The sequence below is a fragment of the Rhinatrema bivittatum genome, chromosome 3, assembly GCF_901001135.1.
Source record: "Rhinatrema bivittatum chromosome 3, aRhiBiv1.1, whole genome shotgun sequence".
NCBI lineage: Eukaryota > Metazoa > Chordata > Amphibia > Gymnophiona > Rhinatrematidae > Rhinatrema > Rhinatrema bivittatum.
The window spans coordinates 287,371,069-287,394,775 of record NC_042617.1 but is presented as its reverse complement, the minus strand read 5'-3'; the positions used below and the strand labels follow the sequence as shown (position 1 = coordinate 287,394,775).

The following is a 23,707-nucleotide window of genomic DNA, read 5'->3' as shown; positions in this document are numbered from 1 at the left end:
GTGTGAGGATGTATGTGCGAGAGAAAGGGACCCTGTATGAGGGTGTGTGTATGTGTACTAGAGAGGGAGCATGTGTGTGAGAGGGAGGGAACAGAGGGAAGCCTCTGTGGAGGGGCAGCACTGACAACGGGGTCAAACTCTGGAACTGGCAATAATGTGGAAGGGGTTGAGCCTAGAGGTGGAGGGGAGAGATACTGGCAGGTGGAGGAGTTGGGGCCTGAGAGGGCAAAGTGGCCAGGGGAGTAGGGAGAGTGAGTGGAAGGGACACTTACAATGAATTTCTAGGGAAATTTGGCATCAAGTAATTATATTTTAAATTAATACAGAAAAGTTATTAAAGACTCATGAAAATTGTGTTATTTTGACCAATATAAAGTTTGCAGAATTTTAAGTTTGTGTGTGCAGAATTTGATGTGAATCTGTGGAGAGAACGCCATGTTGTAGCCTTGCAAATCTCCTCCATGGGAAATGCTTGCAAGTGGGCCAATGACTTTACAGCATAAGCCTTGACATGCAAGAAGGAGATGCAATCTGTAGCTAACCGGATAGTGTCTGTTTGCCCAACCTATTCTTGTCAAAAGAAACAAAAATGTTGGGTGGGTAGACTGTCTATGGGCTTCCGTCCGCTTCAGATAGAAGGCCAAGACTTGTTTGCAGTCCAAACTGTGTAGTGATCATTTGCCTTGGTGCAAATGGGGCCTAGGAAAGAAAGTTGTTAAGATGGAAATCTTGTCACCAACTTAGGATGAATATGGATGCCCATCCTGCCATGATAAAAAAACAAAAAACAGTGTCAGACGGATAAGTCACTAAGGCCTGGAGCTTGCTGACCCTACATGCTGAAGCGACCACCAAAAACATGGCCTTCCAGGTCAGATACTTCAGGTCACAGGAGCACAGCGGTTCAAAAGCAGCTTTCATCAGCTGAGCTATCACCAAGTTGAGGTCCCAAGACATACCAGGAGATCTTAGGGGAGGCCCCATATGTTTCCTACAACTATAGGCTATATAGAGATAGGCATACCATCTACTCCATGGTGGTACGCACCAATTGCACTCAGATGAACTCTAACAGACTTGGTTTTTAAGCCAGCTTACGAAAGGTGTAGAAGGTATTCAAGTTTCTGTGTGGGGCAGGAGAACGGATCTAGGGCCTTCTGCTAACACCACACGTAAAACCTCTTCCATTTCAGTCCACAGGACTTTCTAGTGGAAAGCTTTCTAGAAGCCACCAGGACCAGAGACACATCCTCAGAAAGATCAAGCAGCTGCAGAATTAACCTCTCGACACCCAGGCTGTGAACGACAGGGCCTGCCGTGATCTTGCGTGATAAGATCTGGGGAAGTCCCTAGACTGATCGGTTTCTGGATAGACAACTCCAGCAGGAGTGGAAACCAGATCTATTTCCGCCAATGAGGGGCTATGAGAATCAAGAGAGTTTTCACCACTAAGGGAATCAAAGGATATGCATACAGAATGACCCTTGCCCCAATGACGAGCCAGGGTGTCTGAGGCTGGTTTGCCGACTGACCTGGACAGGGAGCAGAACTGAGGTACCTTTCTGTTGCAGGGAGACGAACAGATGTATGAGGTCCCCCAAAGGCGAAATATCCAATGCGCTACCCCCTGGTCCAGGGACCATTCTTGGGGTCTGAAGGCTTGACTCAGCCTGTCTGCTATCAATTTCTCCATCCTGGCTAGGTATGTGGCCCTAAGCACTAACCCGTGAGATAGGGCCCATGACCAGATCTGGACTGCTTCGACACAAGAGGTACAATCCCATGCATCCCTGCTTGACGACATACCACATGGCTACTTGGTTGTCGGTCTGGATCAGGAGCTTTATTTTTTTTTTTTAAATCAAACAGTCCATCTCTGAAAGCCCACAGCATGTACCCAATCACCTGGAGCTCCAGGAAGTTGACTTGACAAGATTTCTTAGCAGACCAAAGATCCTGGAAGCAGAGACCATCCACATGCGCTCCCAACCCTACAGTGGACACATCATGGTTAGTACAATTTGAGTAGGAAGACTCTGAAAGGAAATCATCTGTTCCAGACTGGAAAGTACCCACCACCAGGACGAGGATTCCCTGTGGGATTGGGTATCTCAGATACAATCCTGGAGGCTCTGAGTGAAATGGCACCACTGTGACCTCAGGGTCCATTGCGCTCTGCGCATGAGTAACCGTGCCAAAAGAGTAACATGGATGGTAGCGGACACGTGGCCCAAAAGCCACATGTGCCAGGCGGATACCTGCTGGTTCTGTTGAAATCCTGCCGCAATGGTCGCCCTGGCAACGGCCTTCTGGCACAGCAAAAAGGCCTCGGCCTGAGTGGTGTCTAGCAGGGATCTGATTAAGTCCAACTGAGGTGACGGACTGAGATGGGACTTTGGGTAGTTTTGAACGAACACTAATGGTCAAGCTTGTGGACCTGGAGGCCCCTGCCAAAGATGTGCTCTTGACCAGTCAATCATCCAGATATGGGAAAACGTACTCCCAGTCTGTGGAGGTGCACCACCACCACGGCCAGGCATTTCGTGAAGACTGGAAGTGCCGTTTTCCCACCACAAATCTGAGATACTTCCTGTGACAGGGGAAGATCTTGTTATGGGTGTATGTGTCCTTTAGGTCAAGGGAGCAAAGCCAGTCCCCTTTTTGTAAAAAGGTGGATCAAGGCACCAAGGAAACAGTCCTGAATTTTTCTTTTTTTTAGAAAATTCTTCAAGGCCCTCAGGTCTAGGATGGGACAAAGTCCTCTTGTTCTCACTGGAATCTGGAAGTACCTGGAATGGAATTCCTGCCCTCTTTGCCCTGATGGTACAGGCTTGATCGCTCTGGCTGTTAAGAGGGAGGAGAGCTCCACTTGTAGTACCTCCTGATGCACTACCGGCCCCCCAAAATGGGCATGGAGGGCAATTTGGCTGGACACCCAATAGATTTAAATTGGTACCCGAGGTGGACAATGGACAAAACCCACTGGTCCAAAGTTACACTGGGCCACTGGTCCACAAAGAACCGCATCCTACCCCCGACTGAAGGGCCCATCGTCCCAGGTATGGGCAACTGACTTACGCTCTGTACGGCCCAATCAAAACCCCGTCCCTCAAGTTGAATGAGGAGCTGGCTGGGGCTTGGGAGCTCTCTGCTGCCTGGGACAACCGCAGGAACACTGATGGTGTTGACAGGATAGAGGCGGCAAAAGATAGTACCTTCCTTTGATGAAAGAGACTTCCTTGCCCCTGGCCTCAATGGCCTCCTGGAGGAGGACAGGTCTGGAGTGCTGGTGGATTTCATGATGGTCCCAGAGTTGGGCCACAGCATCCTTCATCCTATCTCCCAAGATATTCTCTCCAGTACATGGCACGTCAGAATCATTCCTGTACCTCTGGTCGGAGGTCCAAAGCCCGCAGCCATGCTATTCTGTGGGCAATTCCCGCTGCACAGACCCTCAATGACATCCCGAAAACATCATAGGTTGCACAGACCTCGCGTTTCCTGCACTCCAGACCCATGTGCCAGTGACATGAGGGTGTCTTCACTGCTGTTGAGGCAGCTACTCAGCCACCTCCTGTACCTGCTTCCAGATGTCCCCTGAGTATTGGCTCATGTAGAGCTGCTTACCAGCTATACAGGCACTAAGCATGGCGCCTTGGAACACTTTCCTCCCAAGAGCATCCATTGCTCTGTGGTCCTTCACTGGGGGTGCCGAAGAATGGGTCCAAGTACACTTGATCTTGAGGGTGGATTCGACCACCAATGACTGGTGAAGCAGCTGTCGCTTACTGAATCCAGCAGCCTTCTGGACGAGGTAAATTCTTTCTGCCACCACCACCCGATTTGGGGTCTAGGTCACCCTGCACAGCAATTACATTGCTCCTCTGGCAGCGATGGCGGAAGCATTTGGTGGGAGACTGCACATATTTTTACTCCACCAAACTTCAGGGTTGTAAGGAGTTCCCAGCAGGATGTGAAGGGAAAATTTTCCTGGAGTGGGCACAAAAAGGGTTGAAGACACTTGGTCAACTTTGGTTTGATCAAGGGGTGAAATCACTGAAGGAACTCCAAAATATATATCAGCTGGGTTCCTCGGATTATTATGCATACCTACAAGTGCGACATTTTCTGCTCTCTAGGTCAGTATGTCAGGACTTGATAAAAGGGAAGACCCTTTTGGAAGGATATTGTGATAAAGCTCATATGGTGGGAGAGGTTATATAAAAAATATATTCCTTGTTAAATAGAGCTGTGTCTCCAGCCCTGCGCCATATTAAGGCGTGGGAAAAGGACTTGGGAGGGCCTCTGTCAGAAGAAGATTGGGAGATCTGTTTCTCTGCAATTGGGTGCAGCTCTACAGCTGCATCTATGGTGGAAAATGGTTATAAGCTGTTATTCCGATGGTATATTACACCACATAAGCTGAAACAGATGGGGCTTAGAAGGGATTCACTGTGTTGGAAGCAATGTGGTATGGTGGGAGACTTATATGTGGTGGTCTTGCCCGGCAATACAACACTTATGGACACAGGTGGAAAAATGGCACAGTGATTTGGTGGGAACACAAATACACTTCACACCAAAAGAAGTTCTTTTGCATATTCCAGACCCTCTGTCACCTCATGAGCACAGTTTGTTATTATGGGCGGTGGCTCATGCAGTGCGGGGCGAAATTGCTAGGCGTTGGAAGGATCCCTGTGTGCCTACCTTATCAGATGTGCTACGGAGACTGAAATGGATTTATTATATGGAGTATTTAACAGCCTCCAGGAGGGATAAATTGGCCAAACTACAAAAAACTTGGCGGGTCTATAAACAATGGTCTGAATCCATTCAAGGTTGAAAAATATAATAGTATGGGAGGGGGGGTGGGCTTACTTTAAGGGGGTTAATTTTAAATTGAGAGATTATTTCTCAATGGGTGTAAAACTGTAGAACCAATTATAATGAGCTGTATTGTTTTGCAGCACAGTTATAGTATTTGTGTATACTGGGATGGACATGTTGACTTCGGTGTAATTATGTGTAATGTTATGCTGGATGTAAGGTCCTTTAGGTCTCAGGACATTTATGTACTGTATTAGAAATGAATGTTTGATGTTTATATGTGTTGCTGTTATGGTTCTATTTGTAATAAACAAATAATTACAAAAAAAAAAAATTCTGCCTTATTAACGGGAGCCACCGTGAATGAGGGTTTCCAAATTCGCCTCAGCAATTCCTTAAGGATTTTGTGAACCAGGAAAACCACGATCTCCTTAGGAAGCTTCACAAACTGGAGGCTCAAGCATTTTGTGCCTGGCATCCTCCTCTATCAAAAGCTGGAAAGGGTTGGCCTCCACCATCACCCTCAAAACCTGCAAAAGTTAAATCCTCAGGTGAAGTCTTCCTTTGCTCATCTGGAGACCATCCAAATCCTCGAAAGAGGACTATCTAATCATCCCCCCCAGGGATCACAGGGACCCTCATCTTCACGGTATACTACAGGGGATGGGGCCCTAGATGCTCGGCCTACATCCAGAGGTGCAGGCACCGATGGAACTAGATAGGTGACTATAGGCTTCGGTGTCTCCACCAGCTTCTGAGGAACAAAGGATGACTACCATATCTATTAAGGGAGGGCTCTGTGCCCCACTAGGAACCGGTGTAATCCCAGGAACAGACACCAGCTGGGTCGGTAAAGCACCGATAAGCACATTGAGCTTCTCCAGAAGCTGTACCGGCTCTGGTGCCACAGGACCAAAGCCCTGCAGTGCCCACTCCACTGCCAGCTGGACTCTACTCTCCAGCTCTTACTCTAATGTTGCCAATGCCAAACACAGAATGGTAGGAAGAAGGGGAGGTCAGATCTTCCTTGGACCCGCAAGGGGAAAAAAAAAAAAAAATATCGGCGACTGGCACCAGGACTGGTGGAGACTGTTGCAGAGCCTGGGCATTCGTGAGGGTAGGCATTCCTCGCCAAGGGGGCATCACAGCAATAGCTGGTGCATCCCCATCCCCAGCACCGTGCATCAACAGGGACCAGTGCCGATGCTTCTTAGGCTTCCCTCGAGGCTCTGCCTGCTCTTTCCCTGGTGCAGAGGTCAACGAACCCGTCCGTGGCCTAGAGGAGATAAGACAACAGTTGGTCTTTGGCACCCCTATCCTCCGACGACCTCGACGGAACAAACAGTCCCACCAATGTCGATGGTGAGGTGTCCTTCAATGCAGATGGCTCGGACTTCTTCGACCTCAAGAGCTGATCTATCTTGTTGAGTTGAAGCAGACATCCCTTTGGGGTTATCTGGATGCACAAGTGACAACCCCAGACTGCATGCGATGTACCCAGGCAGAGGATGCAAACTTCACTAGGATCAGTGATAGGCATGGTCCTTGGGTACCGGGGACAGACTAAAGCCAGACGTAGCCATGATGGGGCAAATCAAAAAGGTAGAAGAATGGAATAATGGCGGTGGGCATCGCCACCACAGGAGGAACAGACTGCGGAAAAAAAAAAATACCCAAAACACTGAAAACTCTGGCTGGGGACACTACAGGAAAGCACCGAGGGACCTGGAGATGGACCGAAGAAAAGGATCACGAAAAACCGTGAAAACAGTTTTCCACAAGGCAAAAAGCCAATTGTTTTTTTTAGAGCTCAAACAAGGGACTCTGAAGAGGGCGTGACGTCATGTTGTAGAGCATGCTCAGTGGGCTGGATTTTAAAAGCCCTGCACGCTTAAATCCGGCCGGATTTACGTGCGCAGGGCACTCGTGCGCCAGCGCACCTATTTTGCATAAGGTGCCGGCGCGCATCCGGGGGCGTGGTCAAGGCCTCCGGACCAGCCCCCGGGTCGGGTGATGGCGTGCGCAGATTTACACCTGCTTCCGGCAGGCGTAAATCTGCCAACAAAGGTGTGTGTGTGTGGGGGGGGGGGGGGGGGTGGTTTAGGTAGGGGAAGGGAGGAGAAGGTGAGGGGAGGCGGAAGGAAAGTTCCCTCCGAGGCCGCTCCAATTTCGGAGCGGCCTCGGAGGGAACAGGCAGCGCATGCTGGGCTTGGCGCGCGCAGGTTGCACAAATGTGCACCCCCATGCGCGCGCCAACCCCGGATTTTAAAAAAGATACGCGCGTAGCCACACGTATCTTATAAAATCCAGCGTACTTTTGTTCGCGCCTGGTGCACGAACAAAAGTACGCGCGCGCGTAAATTTATAAAATCTACCCCAGTATGCCTAGACATGTTTTCCTCATCAGGCTCCATTTGTTGATGTTATCCATGTGTGAAGACTACCATCCTGCTTGTCCTTTGCAAAACATTATAAAATGGATTTAAATCCTTTTGCACTAGCAGAACCCAAATAGCTTGGAACACAAAATTCCTTCAATCTGCTAGCTCGTAAGAGATGCAGTATACCCCCAAGGCTCTCCACTAACAGCCATCCTATTCAATATATACTGCATGCCCTTATTATAAGACAACACAGACTCAAAGTATATATTTACACCAATGGCATCCAAATCCTTATGCTTAAGTTAGATACCTGAGAAAAGACAACAGTGTCCCTGGAGAAATACCTTGAGAAAATAAACTGGATGACCAATAACTGACTTCTCAAACAGAGAAAACAGAAATTCTAGGGGTCAGCAACTCACCAAGACCTGATAAAATCCCCTCCTCATTTTGGACCATCACCTTACATCCCACAACATGAACTAAAGAACCTAGGAACTGCACTAGATTCCATATTGTCAATGGAAAACCTAATAGCAACAATGACTAAGAAAGCATTCTGGTGAAACAACCATACCCCTTTCTACAACTAGGACGACCTCAAAACAGTCGCACAAGCAGTGGTGCTCACACACCTAAATTATTGCAAAGTCATCTACCTCAAAGACCAATGAACAAAGGTGGTTGCCAGAGCTATAACACATAGCAGGAAATGGGAACATGCCTCCCCCACTCTAATCTCCCTCTAAATCACATCCAAGGTTGTAAACTGCACATTCAGGGTGCTTAACAAATACCTCACATACCTGAGAAGATAAAAGTATCACCCACAGAAAAATCTCCAGACAAGCCAAAACCAACTAGCTGCTCCACCCCTGAAGGAATTCTGAGGTCAATCTTCAAAGCCATTTAGATGGATAACTCACAAGCAGGTCTAAAGTTATATGGCTAACTTAGCTGGTTATAATTAAAAATTGGCTACGTTACCAGATAACTTAACTCCTCCCCGAAATGCCCTTGGAACGCCTTTTTTTATCCAGTTACATTTAAGCTGGATAAGGGGTTGAAGATGCACAATATTGCCATTCAGATGGATAACTTGCGAGTTATTTATCTAAATGGTTTGAAACCCGACCCTGCCTCAGATTTAAAAAAAAACCAAAAAACAGAACCACCAGAACCTTCAGAGGAGCAGCACCAGAACTATGAACATGCTCGCTCCCTATCTGCAAGGAATCAATGACTACATGGACTTCCAATCCCAGCTAAAAACATGGCTATCCATCCACTACACCAGGGGTCGGGAACCAATGGCTTGCGAGCCAGATGTGGCTCTTTTGATGGCTGCATCTGGCTCGCAGACAAATCTTTAATAAAAAAGTAAAAATCTAACAAACCCCCCCACCCTCCTGACGCCCCCCAAGACCTCCAAAATTAATTTACTACAACCCCCCCCCCCCCTGACCCCCCCCCCCCCCCAAGACCTGCCAAAAGTCCCTGGTGGTCCAGCGGGGGGTCCGGGAGCGATCTCCTGGACTTGGGCTGTCGGCTGCCAGTAGTCAAAATGGCACCGACGGCCCTTTGCCCTCACTATGTCACTGGGGTCGACCAATGGCAGCGGTAGCCCCTGTGACATATGTAAGGGCAAAGGGCCGTCGACGCCATTTTGACTACTGGCAGCCGACAGCCCAAGTCCAGGAGATCGCTCCCGGACCCCCGCTGGACCACCAGGGACTTTTGGCAGGTCTTGGGGGGGGGGGGGGTGGGCAGGAGTTGTAGTAAATTAATTTTGGAGGTCTTGTATGGCTCTCACGGAGTTACATTTTAAAATATGTGGCGTTCATGGCTCTCAGCCAAAAGGGTTCCCGACCCCTGCACTACACTAATATTCTCTAATTTGCTTTAACTAAGATCCAAGCAACATAGGATGGAAACAATGCTGAACTAATTAACCGTAGGATTTATAGCGGAATGAGCAGCCGCAGCCAGAAAAGGGCCCGGGGGGGGGGGGGGGGGGGGGGGGGGGGGGGGGGACGACAATAGTGTGCAGCCGGCATCAGAATGGCACGTTTTCGCCCACCACGGTTGCAGCCACGCCACACACACGATCGCCCCCCCCCCCCCATAGCGCCACTGCAAAAGGCGTTATTTCCAGCACTACTGTCGATAACATGTAAAACATTATCGCCCGCAGCAGCACCGGCATAAAATATTTTTAGCCCGCCGAAATCCCATCCCTTTGCCTCCTTTACGATAACGGCCCATCACGATTTGAAAAAATGACCCCCTAAAATTGTAGATTCACTGTAAATATGGAATTAATCAAATATAGCTATCAATTATTACAGTAGGTTAACCTATAGTACAATGCACTAATTTGACTAACCATCTGCTTTGAAGTGGCTATCCAGCTCCAATAAGCAGAATAAAAATACATAATTTAATTAATACATAATTTAATTAAATACTGCCAAGAGTGGTTTGGGCCTGGAGGAGAGGTTCTATGCCTGTCTGGTACAATTACGTTCAGCTTAAAGCCATAGGAAGAAGATCCAGACAGCTGGCCACATAGTCACATGTGGCCAGGCCTAAGAGATGGGACAAACGCTGCTTCCCCCACTCAAATCATCACAAAGGGCTTAAAACACTCCATTCAAAGTTGAAGCAGATAAGGCTAGAATGGAGCCTTCTGTGCGTCAGCGCCCAGATCTCCTCTAAAGAGGGGATCAGAAGCCAAAAAAAAAAAAAAAAAAAAATGGGAGGGAATGGTTATATCAGTGCAACAGCTGGAAGAAGAGATGATGCAGAGATTGGAATGTCAGTCACAAAATGTCTTTAAACCACCACGGCAACAAAGTCATATTTCAGAGGCCCAGGGGCTCATAGGAAAAAACTCACCAAGAGCAACTGTGCCCCAAACTCATCTATCTCCGGCACAAATTCCTCCACAGGCTGCGGTGAGCGTGGGGTAAAAGCTCCCCGTGGTAAGGTCACGTCCAGCGGCCAGTCCTCCTCAGAAGGCAGCCCGATCATACTGCAAAGAAACGAGAAAGAGAAGGGCCAAGGCGTTAAAGTGCTAGCAAGCTGCCTTTCCCTCCCCTCAGTGCAGTGTACAGATCCCCAATACATCAAAATGAGAAAGTACTGTGCAGCGCCATCTGGTGCCCAGACAGGAGCATGGCCATCAGGCTTACAATACAGCCATCCTGGGAATACCTGGGCTGGTTGATGGACTGCAGTGAAGCCTCGAGTGTTTTCTCACAATAAACTAGGCCCTCTGGATTAATATACTGTAGATATAATAGAGGAGTGCTCAACTCTTCTTCTAAATGCCTGATTTTCCACAGCAAATAACAGAGACACTTGACCTTTTGTCTCTTATTTTTCAAGCACAGCACCAAACTTCCCAATGGCTTGTTTTGGGTTTTTTTTTTTGTTACCAGACGGTAAATTCCAGAGCATGATCTCTCGCTTATGTGTATCTGTACAGGACTGTGTAGGGCTATTATACATTTTCAATAGTAGAACTTACTTAGGGGGCACTAGAGGGCTGACTGCAAGGTGGCCATTTTAAGGTTTTCCTCCTGTCCCCCCCTGGTTAAAATCTTCTCCCCCCCATTAATTTTTGGCAGCTGTAATTGTGCCCGCTATGTCTCCTTCTCCTGTTCACCAATGATGTGATTATCTTTGGTGACTTTGTCCTTAGATAAAGACGTTTGTGTGCTCGTAAAGGCCTTGTTTGCAAAACAAGCCTGCTTGGGATCGAGTTGCAGTGCTGTATTTCGAGGAAAGCGTGGGGATTACCCGACAGCAAAGTAGCATTGCTGCTACCAGGACCAGTTGTATTGGCTTCATCTAGGCCAGTTTCTCTTCTGGAACTGCGGTATTATCTATCTGATGAGCAGGTGTGAAGAGGTCCTTCATATTGCGGGGCTGTTGCAAGCGATCACTTGGGAATTAAGTGAGAGTGTGCAACAGTGAAGGCGACCTGCTCCTTTATCCTTCTTAACCAAGTGCATGTAGGATATGTTCTCTGTTGATTTTTGGATAGCTTGGTTCCCACCCCCCCCCTCCCCGATTTAATATACTTTTGCCCTTACTTTGGAAGCTTTTGGTGTTCCTTTTGGCCCTGTGCTGCATTTCCTCAGGGGAAGTGTGATTAAAGTGCTGTCTGAGGTTTTATTCTTCCTCTCTGCTGAGCGTTTCCAGATTTCTTTTCATTAAAGATGGAGGTCAGGTGTACAAATGCAGCCATACTTGCTAAAATGTACTAGTCCTACAAAAGATTCTCATAAGGTTGAAGCATCCACTGAAATACTGCAAATCAGCCAATCAATGGATCTTAAGCAAAGCTGAACATTAGAGTAGCAGAATCTGATTTCTGAACTTAAGGAAGAGATGAAAGGTCTCAAAGAGTGAGTCTTCCTTGAACAAAAGTTATCTATTGGAAACTTCACTGCTGATTTTTATATATATGCAAATGAAGACCACTGAGCAGCACACAAAAGAGCCAGGAAGACCTTGAGAATTGTCGCCACAAAATCATTCGAGTGTTAAGGTTCCAGAATGTGACAATCATGAAGATACTGCCAAGCTATTCAATGTTCTATTTAAATCTTGTATTCCTGGCTTTGCAGAAAAGAATGTGAAGTCTGAGAGTACATCAAATTGGAAAGCCTCAGTCTGAAGGCCTTAGATATCCCAGAACTACTATAGTGTGCCTCCATTATTTTGACAATAAGCAAGTTCTTTGAAGTGTATGGAATATACAAGCTCTGGATTTTAGAAATATTTTAATCTTGCTACCTATAAACTTATCTCAGTACATCCTGAGACAGGTTTTAGCTCTCTGACTAGCTTGTTAAGGGACAAAAGGTATAAGATATCAGGGGGCTTTCCCTTTAATCTACAATTTTCACATGATGGAAAGGACTACCGCATCATGAATCTGCAGGAACATATGGTATTGGCTGATTTGTCTTGCTGGTGGAGCATACTGAGGATCATATACAAGCTGTAAGGCAAGGATATACAGTTTGTCTTCCTGTTAAAAGCCTCCTGGTTGATTACATTTTACTTTGCCACTATTTGTCTATCCTTGGGGAGAAGCTGATTGCGTGCCAATCGGCCGATTAAAATGTTGACAAAACCCCTTTCCAGATCATTTATAAATATATTAAAAAGAACTGGTCCAAGTACAGATCCCCAAGGCACTCCACTGATTACCTTTTTCCCCCACTGTAAAAACTGACCATTTAATCCTATTCTCTGTTTCCTGTATTTTAACCAACTTGCAATCCACAAAAGGACATCGCCTCCTATCCCATGACTTTTTAGGTAGCTCTAATCATATGCAATTTACTAACATATCAATATTCCTTGTATCAATTTTATACTTAGAATGTATGTACCCCTGGGATCTTTACGCTCTTCCAGTAAAAACCTTCTTGACAGCCCATCTCCTCAAGAAGCACATTTAACAAACATGCAAGAGAGTTTTCTCCATTGCTGGCCCTGTATTTTACAACACATTACCAGCTCAAGTTCACATTATCATTGAAGTGAAAGCTTTTAAGTTCTTAAAACATTTTTATTCAGGGAGACATTTGAAATAGTCTAATCTGATACCTTCAGATTTGAATTATTGAGGAGGTAATTCAGCAGTTTCTATGCTGGTGTATATATATTTTAATTACGTTTTCATATTTTTATGATTTTTATTATGCATGGGCAGGAACTATTTTTAAAAAAATAAATAGAGCAAAATCCAGCAGAGGTCCCTCCTCCACAGCTTTAGAATGGTTGAAAGGAGAAGACATCATAATTGTAGGAAGAAATGGAGATTATCTTCCCCTGAGCACTCGGTTGGCAAAATAGAGCATTCAGCTCCTGGTTGACCTGCTGATAGCAGCGACAACCAGATAGCTCCGATGGCTGACTACGTTCTCCTGTACATAAAGGATCCCCTGCAAACTTATCAACGATAACCAATAAGTCTGAGAATATTTGGCAGAGTATCAGAATAGAAGGTAAATGAGCTCAAGATTGTGGACCAGCACAAATCTTAATCCCCCAAACTTTCAAAGGCGTGTGGAGGCTGTCTACCCCCTTTACATGACTTTCTGAAGTATTTAGGGGTAATTATTCCAAACGGGTTAAGGAAGCTGTGAGTTGAATTATTTACCTTAGCAGAGTTAAGGAGGACTTAAAATTCTGGTCGCCCTCCAGATCTCCTAGTTAGGTAGAATTGCCACTGTTAAAATGAATAGTCTCCCCCGGTTTATATTTATATTTGATATGTTACCCATCCATGAACCAGCTGTTTTCTTTAAGAAACTTAAAAACATTACAAATTACCAATTTTATTTCACTTGAGGAATAGCCACTGCTATTATTGCCATCAGTAGCATGGGATAGACTTAGTTTTTGGGTACTTGTAGCCTGGATTGGCCACTGTTGGAAACAGGATGCTGGGCTTGATGGACCCTTGGTCTCCACCAGTAAGAAACCTAGAGATAGTTTTCAGATCTTGTCTGGGAAGCAGGACAATGACAGTTTTGTGCTTCCAGAATTTAAAAGTGTATTATTGGGCTACTTTGTTGGAGAGAGTATTTTTTGGTTGAATGACTTTCTTGACGAGCTCTGCATCCTGACTGAAAGGGAGCTTGCCCTCGACAAAAATAGGTTATTCTTCTCTGGACTCTGCATAAGTTGAGAAAATTAATTTGAATATCTAAATCACTTTACATCTCCAGTTTTGGATGTTTGGTATAAATGTTTCAGCATTTAAGAAGCTATTGACCTTCCCCTCTCCTTTTTCCGCTATTTGGAACAACCCTGATTTTTCCCAGCCAGTCACTTTACTTCTGTTAACTTTCCACTGTGGTCCCCCTCAGGGGGTTTAAGCTCTTTGCAGATAACCCTCTTCTTTCTATACAAGCAATCCAAGAGAAATACCATCTTACTGCTATGCCTGTGCTTCAATATCTGCAGCTTAAGGGATGGCCCCTTAAAGATCCTGCAAAACTAAGATAAGGTAGAGGGCTAACAATCTTTCTCAAAAAAAAAAAAAAATCAATAATGCTTTAAGTAATAAACATTTCATTTATATATAAAATATTTATGATGGCCGAGTTCAGCGTATTTGATAACTTCAAGGAGCTATGGGAAAGGCTTTGGGGGTGTGTCGTTTGAGAGACTTGAGAGGATATATTTCCTATATTGCATAAAGGTGTATCGGTGCCTCTACACAGGAAAATGGGTACAAAATATATTGCCATTGCTGCTTTACTCCTGTGAAGTTATATAAAATGGGGCTCACAAACGATCCCTTCTGTTGGAGAGGGTGTCGGGGGGAGGATGGTGGGAGTGCCTTGTCATTACATATTATGGTCAGAAACTTGTTTTCTAGATATTCAGGATTACCAAGGTAAAACCTCCCCTGGATCCGGCGAGCTCTTTATTACGTTGTAACTTAAAGGCCTATTGGGCTGATGCCATTAAGTGGCCTTCGTTAATTGTTCTTATGTTCATGGCTGCTAGGCCCCTTCTTGCTTTGCATTGGAAGTCTCTATCCAGTCCTTTTGTTTCTGCGATTCCAAAACTTTATGGAATATTTATGCCATGGAACTGTTAACACATCGGGTTAGGGATTCTCATCCTGACGTTTTGAAAATTTGGAAGCTCTTTTTTGGATACATTTGGTATGTGAGGGTTGGCTCTGTAAATTGGGTCTTTTTTTTTTTTTTTTAAATCTGCTTTTCTTTTTGCAGATTTTTCTTTTATTGTATTTATGCTTTTTAGCCAGTGATGGTCCACTTTGAGGATCTGGGTCATTAAGAAGGGGGCTTGGGCTCTTGTTTTCCTTCTTCAAAGGGGGATTTTCTCATGTTTGTGCTATTGAACCTCTTCACTATTATTGGGACATTTGGGCTATTAAATTTATTCTTGTGTTGCCCTTTTTCTATATCTTTGGTTTGTTATTGGGCTAAGTGTACTAGCATAAATATACCGTAAAGTTCTGTATTGTGTGATTGTATTGTTTTTATTTCGGTAAATTACGTTAAAAAATAAATAAAATAGTAGGACTTACTCAAATATCTTGCCCAGCTGGTCAACTTCAGAATTTCCAGAGAAAAGAGGTCTGTAAAGCAGCAGAAAATAGAAGGAACAGCACTGGTCATTAATATAAAAAAAAAAAAAAAAACCACACACACAACAAAAAGCCTTCTACTCCATGACGAACTGCAGGGCTGCGACATTTACTGAGCACACTGCATATTCCCAGGCCTGAGAAGGGCTAACATTTTTTTTTTTTTTACATTTTGTATTATGACGAAACCCTCGTCTTTCATATGAACTCGTAAAACCAGATGCCCGATCTTCTCGGCTACTGCAGAATCAACTGGGCCGAGGATGATGAAGCTGCGATTCAGGAATCAGCAGTGCACATTCTGGAATCAGAATCCTATTGTCCCTTTCCATGACGTAAGGAGCAGAAGAGAACGCAGCTTGATTTTTCCCAGCCAGGTTGATTCCACCAAAACCAAGACTGGCAAAAAAAAAAAGTATCAAGATGACCAATAACCCAAACCAATAGGATATGAGAAGTCAGAGGGGGGAAGAGATTGTAAAACACAAAAATGTTTTTCCATCAAAGATTTATTTTCCAGATGGACACAGTAACGGGGCCAGATTTTATCAGAGAATAGATAAAAGCCCTATAATTTATGTAAATAGTCATGTGAAATCCATTCAAAGGCAGATCTAGGCCCTGCAATTTACCACAGTTGACAAAATGCTGCCCTGTGGGCCCAGCCAGGCATCCTCTGATCATCAGTGCCCATTATTCACCTTTCGGTGTCAGGCTGACAAGACTCAAGGAAGGTCCTGAGATAAGGCAGCCTGGCACATAGATTTCTGTGTGTATTTGTTGTCCATTAGCTACAGGAAGAGCCTTGCAATAAATTACTAACCCATCAAATACCCAGCCGACAGAGGCTTAATGAGGGTGCAAAATTCCCAGTATTGTACTGCAAAAATGAGAGTTTTTTGTGATATAAATATGTTTTTGAATTGTAATTCAATAGCCACTCACTTGGACCAGAGGCTGCGGCTACGGCAAAAAAAGCCTGCTCCTCTAGCCCTAGTCCCTCCTAGCAGCGAGAACCATACTATTAGCAGGAGCGTGTGCTCCTTTCCCCATAGCCTCCCTTCGCTGGTGCGCGCACAAGGAGCCATGGGGCTGGGAGTGCATGCTCATGCCAACAGGGAGGCTGTGGAAGGAAATGTGGAGACAGAAAGCAGAGGGGTTGTTGTTGAGAATGACAAAAGGGAGCAGAAGAGCAAAAGTGGAGGGGGGGGGGGGAAGAGGAAAGTCAGAAGATAGTAAGAAGGGGTAACCAGCACAGAGTGGCAGATACAACCCTAACAGGTGCCAATAAAGTTCGGTTACAATTTCATAAATAAAATCATTTTTTGAGTAATGTTGGTCAAGTCCAGGTGTATTATTGAGTTACTATCGCTTTGAAATATTACTTCTTAAATGTAGGATTGAGTAAATTCATTCTCATCTGCATTACCCTGTACTTTCATTCTCTACCCTCCACACTCTTTAGTGAAGGCTTTTTTAAAGAGTCATGTTTTTAGATTTCTCTTAAAAGTTTTGCCCACTTTGGGCATTACAATTAGTACAAAATTCAGCTGTTTGCATTTTGACAGGGTTTAGTGCCCATGAGAATATTACCCCATCCTTGGTTCCTTACGCTGGCTCCCAATTCAATGGTGTGTGAAATTTAAAACTAGCCACACCTGTCCATAATTAGCTTTACGGCACTTCCTCTCCTTGTTTAAATCCCGCCCTACAGATTTATAGGCCCTTCTAGAGCTCTGCGACCAAGGCAAAATTAGAAGTCTTTTTACCAAAGTTTGCCCACCTCCCAAAAACTTGTGGATCGTGCCTTCTCGGTTGCTGGGTCACGAATATGGAATTCTCTCCCAGAAAATCTCACCATTGACCTGCAGACTTCTTACAAAGGCTCTTAAGATGGTCTTTTTCAAAGAAGCTTCTGAGTGGCCACCTTAGGCTAGCTTTCAGATGCTCTCTCCTCTCTTTTGTGACTGGTCCTCCTTTTCGGTTATTTCCCCCCCCCCCCCCCAGTCCTAATCTGCTAGCATAATTAAGTTTTTATGCCAGTTGTCTTGATGTGATTTATGTTTTATTTAACATGTCCTGTGTTGCAGTCAAGATTTTATGTACATTGCTTTATTGGCTTGTGTTTTTATTTATTTTCTGCATGTCATACCGTACCCTGCCTTGAAATTTGAAGGGTGCCGGCAACAAATCTTTTAAATCAGGGCATTTCACATCTGAACCGGATCCAGCACAGTGCCACATGACGCTTGGGTGACTTGCTTACCTGTGCAGCCTGGATCCCAGTGGTTTCAACGGTGACGAGAACCTCTGTAAGGCACCAGAGGTGCCCCTTCTGCTCCCTATGCTGCCAGCATGTCCGTCTCCCAGGCTTGGAAGGGCTATGTGCAGCACCTTCCCTTCCTTCGCCAGCTCTTAAGCATAACCCCATGCTAGCCAACAGCCAGAGTTTACAGTTCACTAAAACCAGTGTAAATCCCCAAAAAAGATAAATGCATCTGCATCTCAGCACAGGAACCCTATCCAAATGCAAGCACAACACCCAGAGTGAAACAAATAAGGGTGCTCCAAGCCTCCCCAACCCTTTCACTCCAGTCTCAACCAATCGGTACAAAACTAAAATAAGAACAGAACAACAGAATTCAGAATATTAAAAAAAAAAAAAAAAAAAAGTTACACATACACATTACCCAACGTCTCAATGGATCTTCAGGGACAGACATGTTAAATTCTTCATTTTCTAATCCCCCCTCCCTGTGCCAGTCATTTTGCTCGTGCCACTTCCGGGCACCTACTGCCACATTTTCCATATCACTGGTATTTGAAATGTTAACACTGGTCACACACATGAAGACAAAAAGGAGCCGGCTCTCAACTGACCTCCAAATGGGCAGACTTGGGCCTGGCTGCCTTCCCCATTCTCCCCACGTGCAATCCCTGGCAAACAAAGGCACGACCTGAATCTGCAAGTTTCTGGCTGCATATGAAAGGATTCCTGAGCCGGCTGTTTGACAATTCTCATTTGCATCTCGCAACTGACCTTCTATTCCTGCTTCATCTGCTGCCAGCATCCCCCCCTTCTCTGTGCCTCACATGTGGAGGCAGACAGCAATGCATGTGCAGGAGCCAAGAGCTGTTAGAAGGCAGACTCTGGAAAGCTACGAGTTTTGGTCATCCTCATGAAGAGAAACACAGGGGCCAACGCAAGGAATTAAGAACTTCAGACGCCTGTGCGTGTGAGTTGTAGAGCAGACAACTTGGACCTGATTAATTTACTAAATTATAAAACAAAACCCAAACACACTCATACACAAATTGCTGCACCCGGGAAAGGGTGCCAAACTCTTTTAGTGCACATCCAGTGGTGGTGGTGTTGGACAGATAAAATATTCTGGGATGCAAAACAGCATGAGGTGCTTCCAGAAACAATATATCTCCATAAATGGTAGCACGCAAGCAAAATGGAATATGCACTTACCACAGAACTCATGTAACATAGGGATCAATCAATTAACTTTATTAAAATAAAGATAGTGAAATTTTAGCTAATCTATTCTTCAGTGTTCGTTAAACTGGCTCCACTGAAGTTTCAGCAAGTTCGGCGTGTTTTGTGTCAGCATGGTTAATGCCACCCTGCCATTGGCTGGTGCTGCACTGGGATGTCATCAAGAATTGTCAAATCTGCCATTCCATTGGCTGGCGCTTCCTTACTCGCCAAGTGTGCGCTTGCAGATGCTGACACAGTCTTAAATCCCAGGACATGACTTCATGCAGTTATTTCTAAAGGAATGGAATTTTTGGCCTTGATGAAGCCCCGCAGAATAAGCTAACCTTATGTGCCTTCCTTTTATTTAAGTTTTAAGCATTCTACTAGAATGAAGCAGCTGACTTCTGGGAGCCAGGAGCAATGTAAGTATACTGCACAGAAATCCATAAGGAATATAGAAATCTACAGGGAACAGGAGAGCCAATCTATAAATACTTACTTCCTTCGGAACATCTCAGCGAATATACAGCCGACACTCCACATGTCCACAGGAGTCGCATATGTCGACTGAAGAAGCACTTCTGGGGCCCGATACCACAAGGTTACCACCTGTACGAAAAGAAAGCCACTCCATCACAATCATGCTTTTGGACCGCCAAAAATGTGAAGCTCCATTGCAAACTGGCCCCTTCGAGTCCAATGTGATTTGTGGATAAAAAAATCTGTTAGATGTCACACCTGCACAGAAAGTCAAGTGACCTCCGACAGGATCCCTGCTGCGTTACTCAAAATGAGAGAGATTCTCATGCATGTTTCATGGGATAATTCTGAGAATTAAGAGGCTGCAACCCACTAAAATCTGTACCACACACAAATCACTGTACTCCATCACAATAAGAGGGTCTTGTTGAGGACTAACATCCTGCTGCCCGAACACCTCTTACAGGTAAGCAACTCTGCTTTCTCCCAGGACAAGCAGGATGGTAGTCCTCACAGATGGGATAGAGTACCAAGCTGCCCCTGGAAGGTCCTGGGCCAACAGACACCCAATAGCGTGCAACATGCCCAACAACAGGAGGTAGCCTGAACCACACATTGGGCCCTAGGGCAGGGAAAGTTGGGGTCTCCAGACTTGGAACAAGTTATGAAGGACAGATTGGCTGAAGGCACTGTGCTGTCGACCATCCTTGTCCAGACAGTAGTGGGCTGCGAACATGTGGCGGGAACTCCATGTCGCGGCCTTGCAGATCTCAGCAATAGGGACGGCACGGAAGCGAGCCACCGATGCTACTATGGTCCTCACCGAGTGCACAGTTACTCGGCCTCCGAACCGAAGGCCCGCTTGCTCATAGCGGAAAGTGATACAGCCTGCTTGTCCACCCCAACCCCAAGTCTATTTTGTCGAAGGAGACTAGGGCCTGCAGGGCGCTCCAGGTAAAATGCCAGAACAAATCTGTAATCCAAGGCGTGCAGAGCCTGCTCACCCTGGTGGGAATGAGGTTTCGGAAAGAAGGTGGGCAGTACAATAGACTGGTTTAGATGGAAGTCAGTCACCACCTTAGGCAAAAAAACTTAGGGTGAGTGTGTAACACTACCCTGTCATGGAAGAACCTCATATAAGGCGAATAGGTTACCAAGGCCTGAAGCTTACTGACCCTGCGGGCGGAAGTAACTGCCACCAGGAAGACAACCTTCCAGGTGAGGTGTTTAAACTTGCAGGAGTGCATAGGCTCAAACATCTGCTCAAGCCACGCTAGCACCACATTGAGGTCCCAGGCCACAACAGGAGGACGTAGTGGAGGCTTCAATTGCAGCAAGCCTCTCATGAAGCACCCCACTAACGGCGGCACTGAGATCAGAGTGTCACCCAACCCTTGGTGGTAGCCGCTGATGGCACTCAGGTGGACTCTGATTGAAGTAGTCTGCAACCCCAACTCCGAGAGACGCCAGAGATAATCCAGAAACCGCGATGTGGGACAGGTGAAAAAGGTCAAAACCTTGTTCTGCTTCCTCTGTTATTGACATGTATTGTTGATATTTATAATAAAACTTTAAATGACAAAAAAAAAAAAAAAACCCTTGTTCCGCACACCAGACAGAGAACCTCCTCCACTTCAGCTGATAGGACTTCTGTGTGGGAGGCTTATGAGAAGCTACCAGGACCTGCGAGGCATGGTCTGAAAGGTCGAGGGACTGCAACACTAGCCTTTCAACATCCAGGCCGAGCAGAGGTGGGGGTGGCACAGCCTGCCCTGATCTTGTGTAATGAGGTTGAGGGAGGTGCCCAGACATATGGGCTCCTGGACCGACAGGTCGCGCAGAATCAGGAACCAGACCTGTCATGATCATGGAGCCCCTGTCCTATTGGAGCTTCACTAGCATCTTGCCTATTAGCAGAATTGGAGATATGTGTACAGGAGACCCGAGCTCCCTGATTGGATGAAAGCATCCATGGTTGGTCCTCTGTCCTCCCTGTACAGGGAGTAGAAGCGACTCACTTTGTGGTTCTGAGGGGACGTGAAGAGATCCACCTCCGATAGAACCCTCCTGTGGAAGATCGTATCTGCCAAGGAGGAGTTGAGGGACCACTCATGGGGGGTTTGGAAAGTCCAGCTTAGGCAGTCCGCCACCACATTCTCCTTCCCTGCCAGGTATACTGCTTGCAGGAGCATGGCCCTGGACAAGGCCCAGGCCCAGATTTGTGTGGCTTCCTGACAAAGCAGATAGGAGCCCGTGCCCCCCTGCTTGTTCACGTACCACATGGCTACTTGGTTGTCCATCTGTATCAGGACAACTTTACGGACAGGCGATCTTGGAAAGCATATAGTGCATACTGCATCGCCCGGAGTTCCAAGAACTATATCTGCCATCTCGCCTCAGGCTTCAAGAACACACCCTGCATGTGAAGGCCGTCTACATGTGCACCCCAGCCGATGTTTGAGGCATCGGTGGTAAGGATCACCTGAGGAGGAGGGGGTTGAAACAGAAGGCCCTTGCTCAGGTTGGCTTCCTGTTCCCACCAGGCGAGGGAGTCCTAGAGTGGCTCGGTTATCTGGACCAGCACGGAGAGTTCCTGAGAAGCCTAGTGCCACTGGGAATGCAAGGTCCACCGTGTCATCCTCATGGCCAGGGGTGACATGTACTGACGCTGCCATGTGGCTCAGCAGCCGCAAAAGTAGGCAGCTGGAGGCTGTGTGACAGTGGCGAATGGACAGAGCCAGCCCCGCCAGGGTTGTCACACGATCGCTGGGGAGGAATGCCCTGGCCACCGTGCTGTCCAAGTATGCTCCATCGAAGCTGAGCTGCTGGGACTTGGGATAATTGATAAGAAATCCCAGCAACTGGAGTACTCCGACTGTTGAGTGAAGGGCCCAGAGGGCTCCTTCCCTCGTGGCACTCCTGATGAGCCGGTTGTCCTAATATGGGAACAATGCGCTCCCTTGCGACACAGATGTGCTCCCATTTCCGCCAAACATTCGGTGAAGACGAGAGACAGAAGGGTAGATCCCTGTATTGAAAGTGCCGCTGGCCTACCACGAAGCGCATGAATTTCTGATGAGATGGACATATGGCGATGTGCTCGTAGGCGTCTTTTAAAATGAGAGAGCAGACCCAGTCCCCCTGATGATGAAGGGGAATTGAGGTGCCTAATGAAATCATCCTGAACCATGCCTGCCTCAGGAACTTGTTTAAGGCTCGGAAGCTGCCTGTTCTCTTTTGAATGAGAAAATACCTGGAGTAGGACCCCCCCCCCCCGGCCCTGCTGGGCGGGGGGTACCGGTTCAACAGCCTTGGCCCGTAACAGGGCCGAGAGTTCCAGCTTGAAGATTGTCGCAGGCTTCACGAGGCCCCACCCCGAGCAAGTGAGGGGAGTTTGGCCGAATGCGGAGAAGATTCAGGTGGTAACCCCGTTTCATGATGGTTAAAACCCAGCGATCGGTTGTGATGGAGGTCCAGCAGTTTGCAAACAGGCATAGCCGGCCTCCAACCGGTGGGCCGGGACCTTTGCGCCCCGTATTAGGCTGCTGCTCTCTCTGTGCCAGTCAAAATCCTGCCGCAGGGCCAGGATGAGGCACGGGCTCTGCCAGAGGCACCCGCTGCTGGCGTGGATGGCCTTTCGGGGCAGCACAAGACAATCTGAGCTTGAGAGGCAGGAGGATAGTATCTTCGCTGCCTATAGAAAGGTTTCCTGGGGTCTCAGTGCAGCACCCGACGGGCCGCAGAGGATGGGTACAAGGTGCTGGCCGACAGTTGTCACAGGGTTTCGTGGTGGTCCTTTAGTTGGGCCACCACGACCCAGACCTGGTCGCCGAACAGGTTTTCACCTGAGTATGGGAGGTCAGTCAGCTTCTCCTGGACTTCAGTGTGGAGGTCGGAGGCCTTAAGCCAGGCCCAGCGCCAGGCACTAATACCGGCTGCCGATACCCTTGCCATTGTCTCAAAGATGTCGTAGGCCACTCGCACTTCATGCTTGTTAGCCTCGAACCCCTTCTGTACTATGGATTCCAAGCCCTCTTGGAACTGCTGCAGGAAACCTTCAGCAAGCTCCTAGACTTGCTTCCAGATGAATGGGTACAACTGTGACGTGTTCAATTGATAGGCCGCTATCTGGACGATGAGCATTGACCCCTGGACGGCCTAGGCCAGGCCATCCAGGGCCTGGCCTAGGCCTAGGCCATCCAGGGCCTAGTCAAATTTTTCTAGAAACTGAAAAGTATTCCGTGCCGGGCTCCATCTGATGTCACCCATCTGTGAGGACTACCATCCTGCTTGTCCTGGGACAATGCCTACCCTCTTGAAACAGGACAAAAAAAAAAATCTTATTCAGGAAAAAATATAAGCAGAAGTTTTGTTTTT

General features: G+C 46.7%; 1 protein-coding gene across 1 annotated transcript in view; it reads right to left on the bottom strand.

The window, feature by feature from the left end:
* The window catches only part of LOC115087549 (cyclin-dependent kinase 4-like), a 42,337-nt gene that overhangs the window by 6,057 nt on the left and 12,573 nt on the right, over positions 1–23,707 (bottom strand). Inside the window, 3 exon segments of the mRNA XM_029594903.1 lie at positions 10,110–10,245; positions 15,304–15,354; positions 19,350–19,459. Coding sequence (XP_029450763.1) covers positions 10,110–10,245; positions 15,304–15,354; positions 19,350–19,459 — 297 coding nt within the window.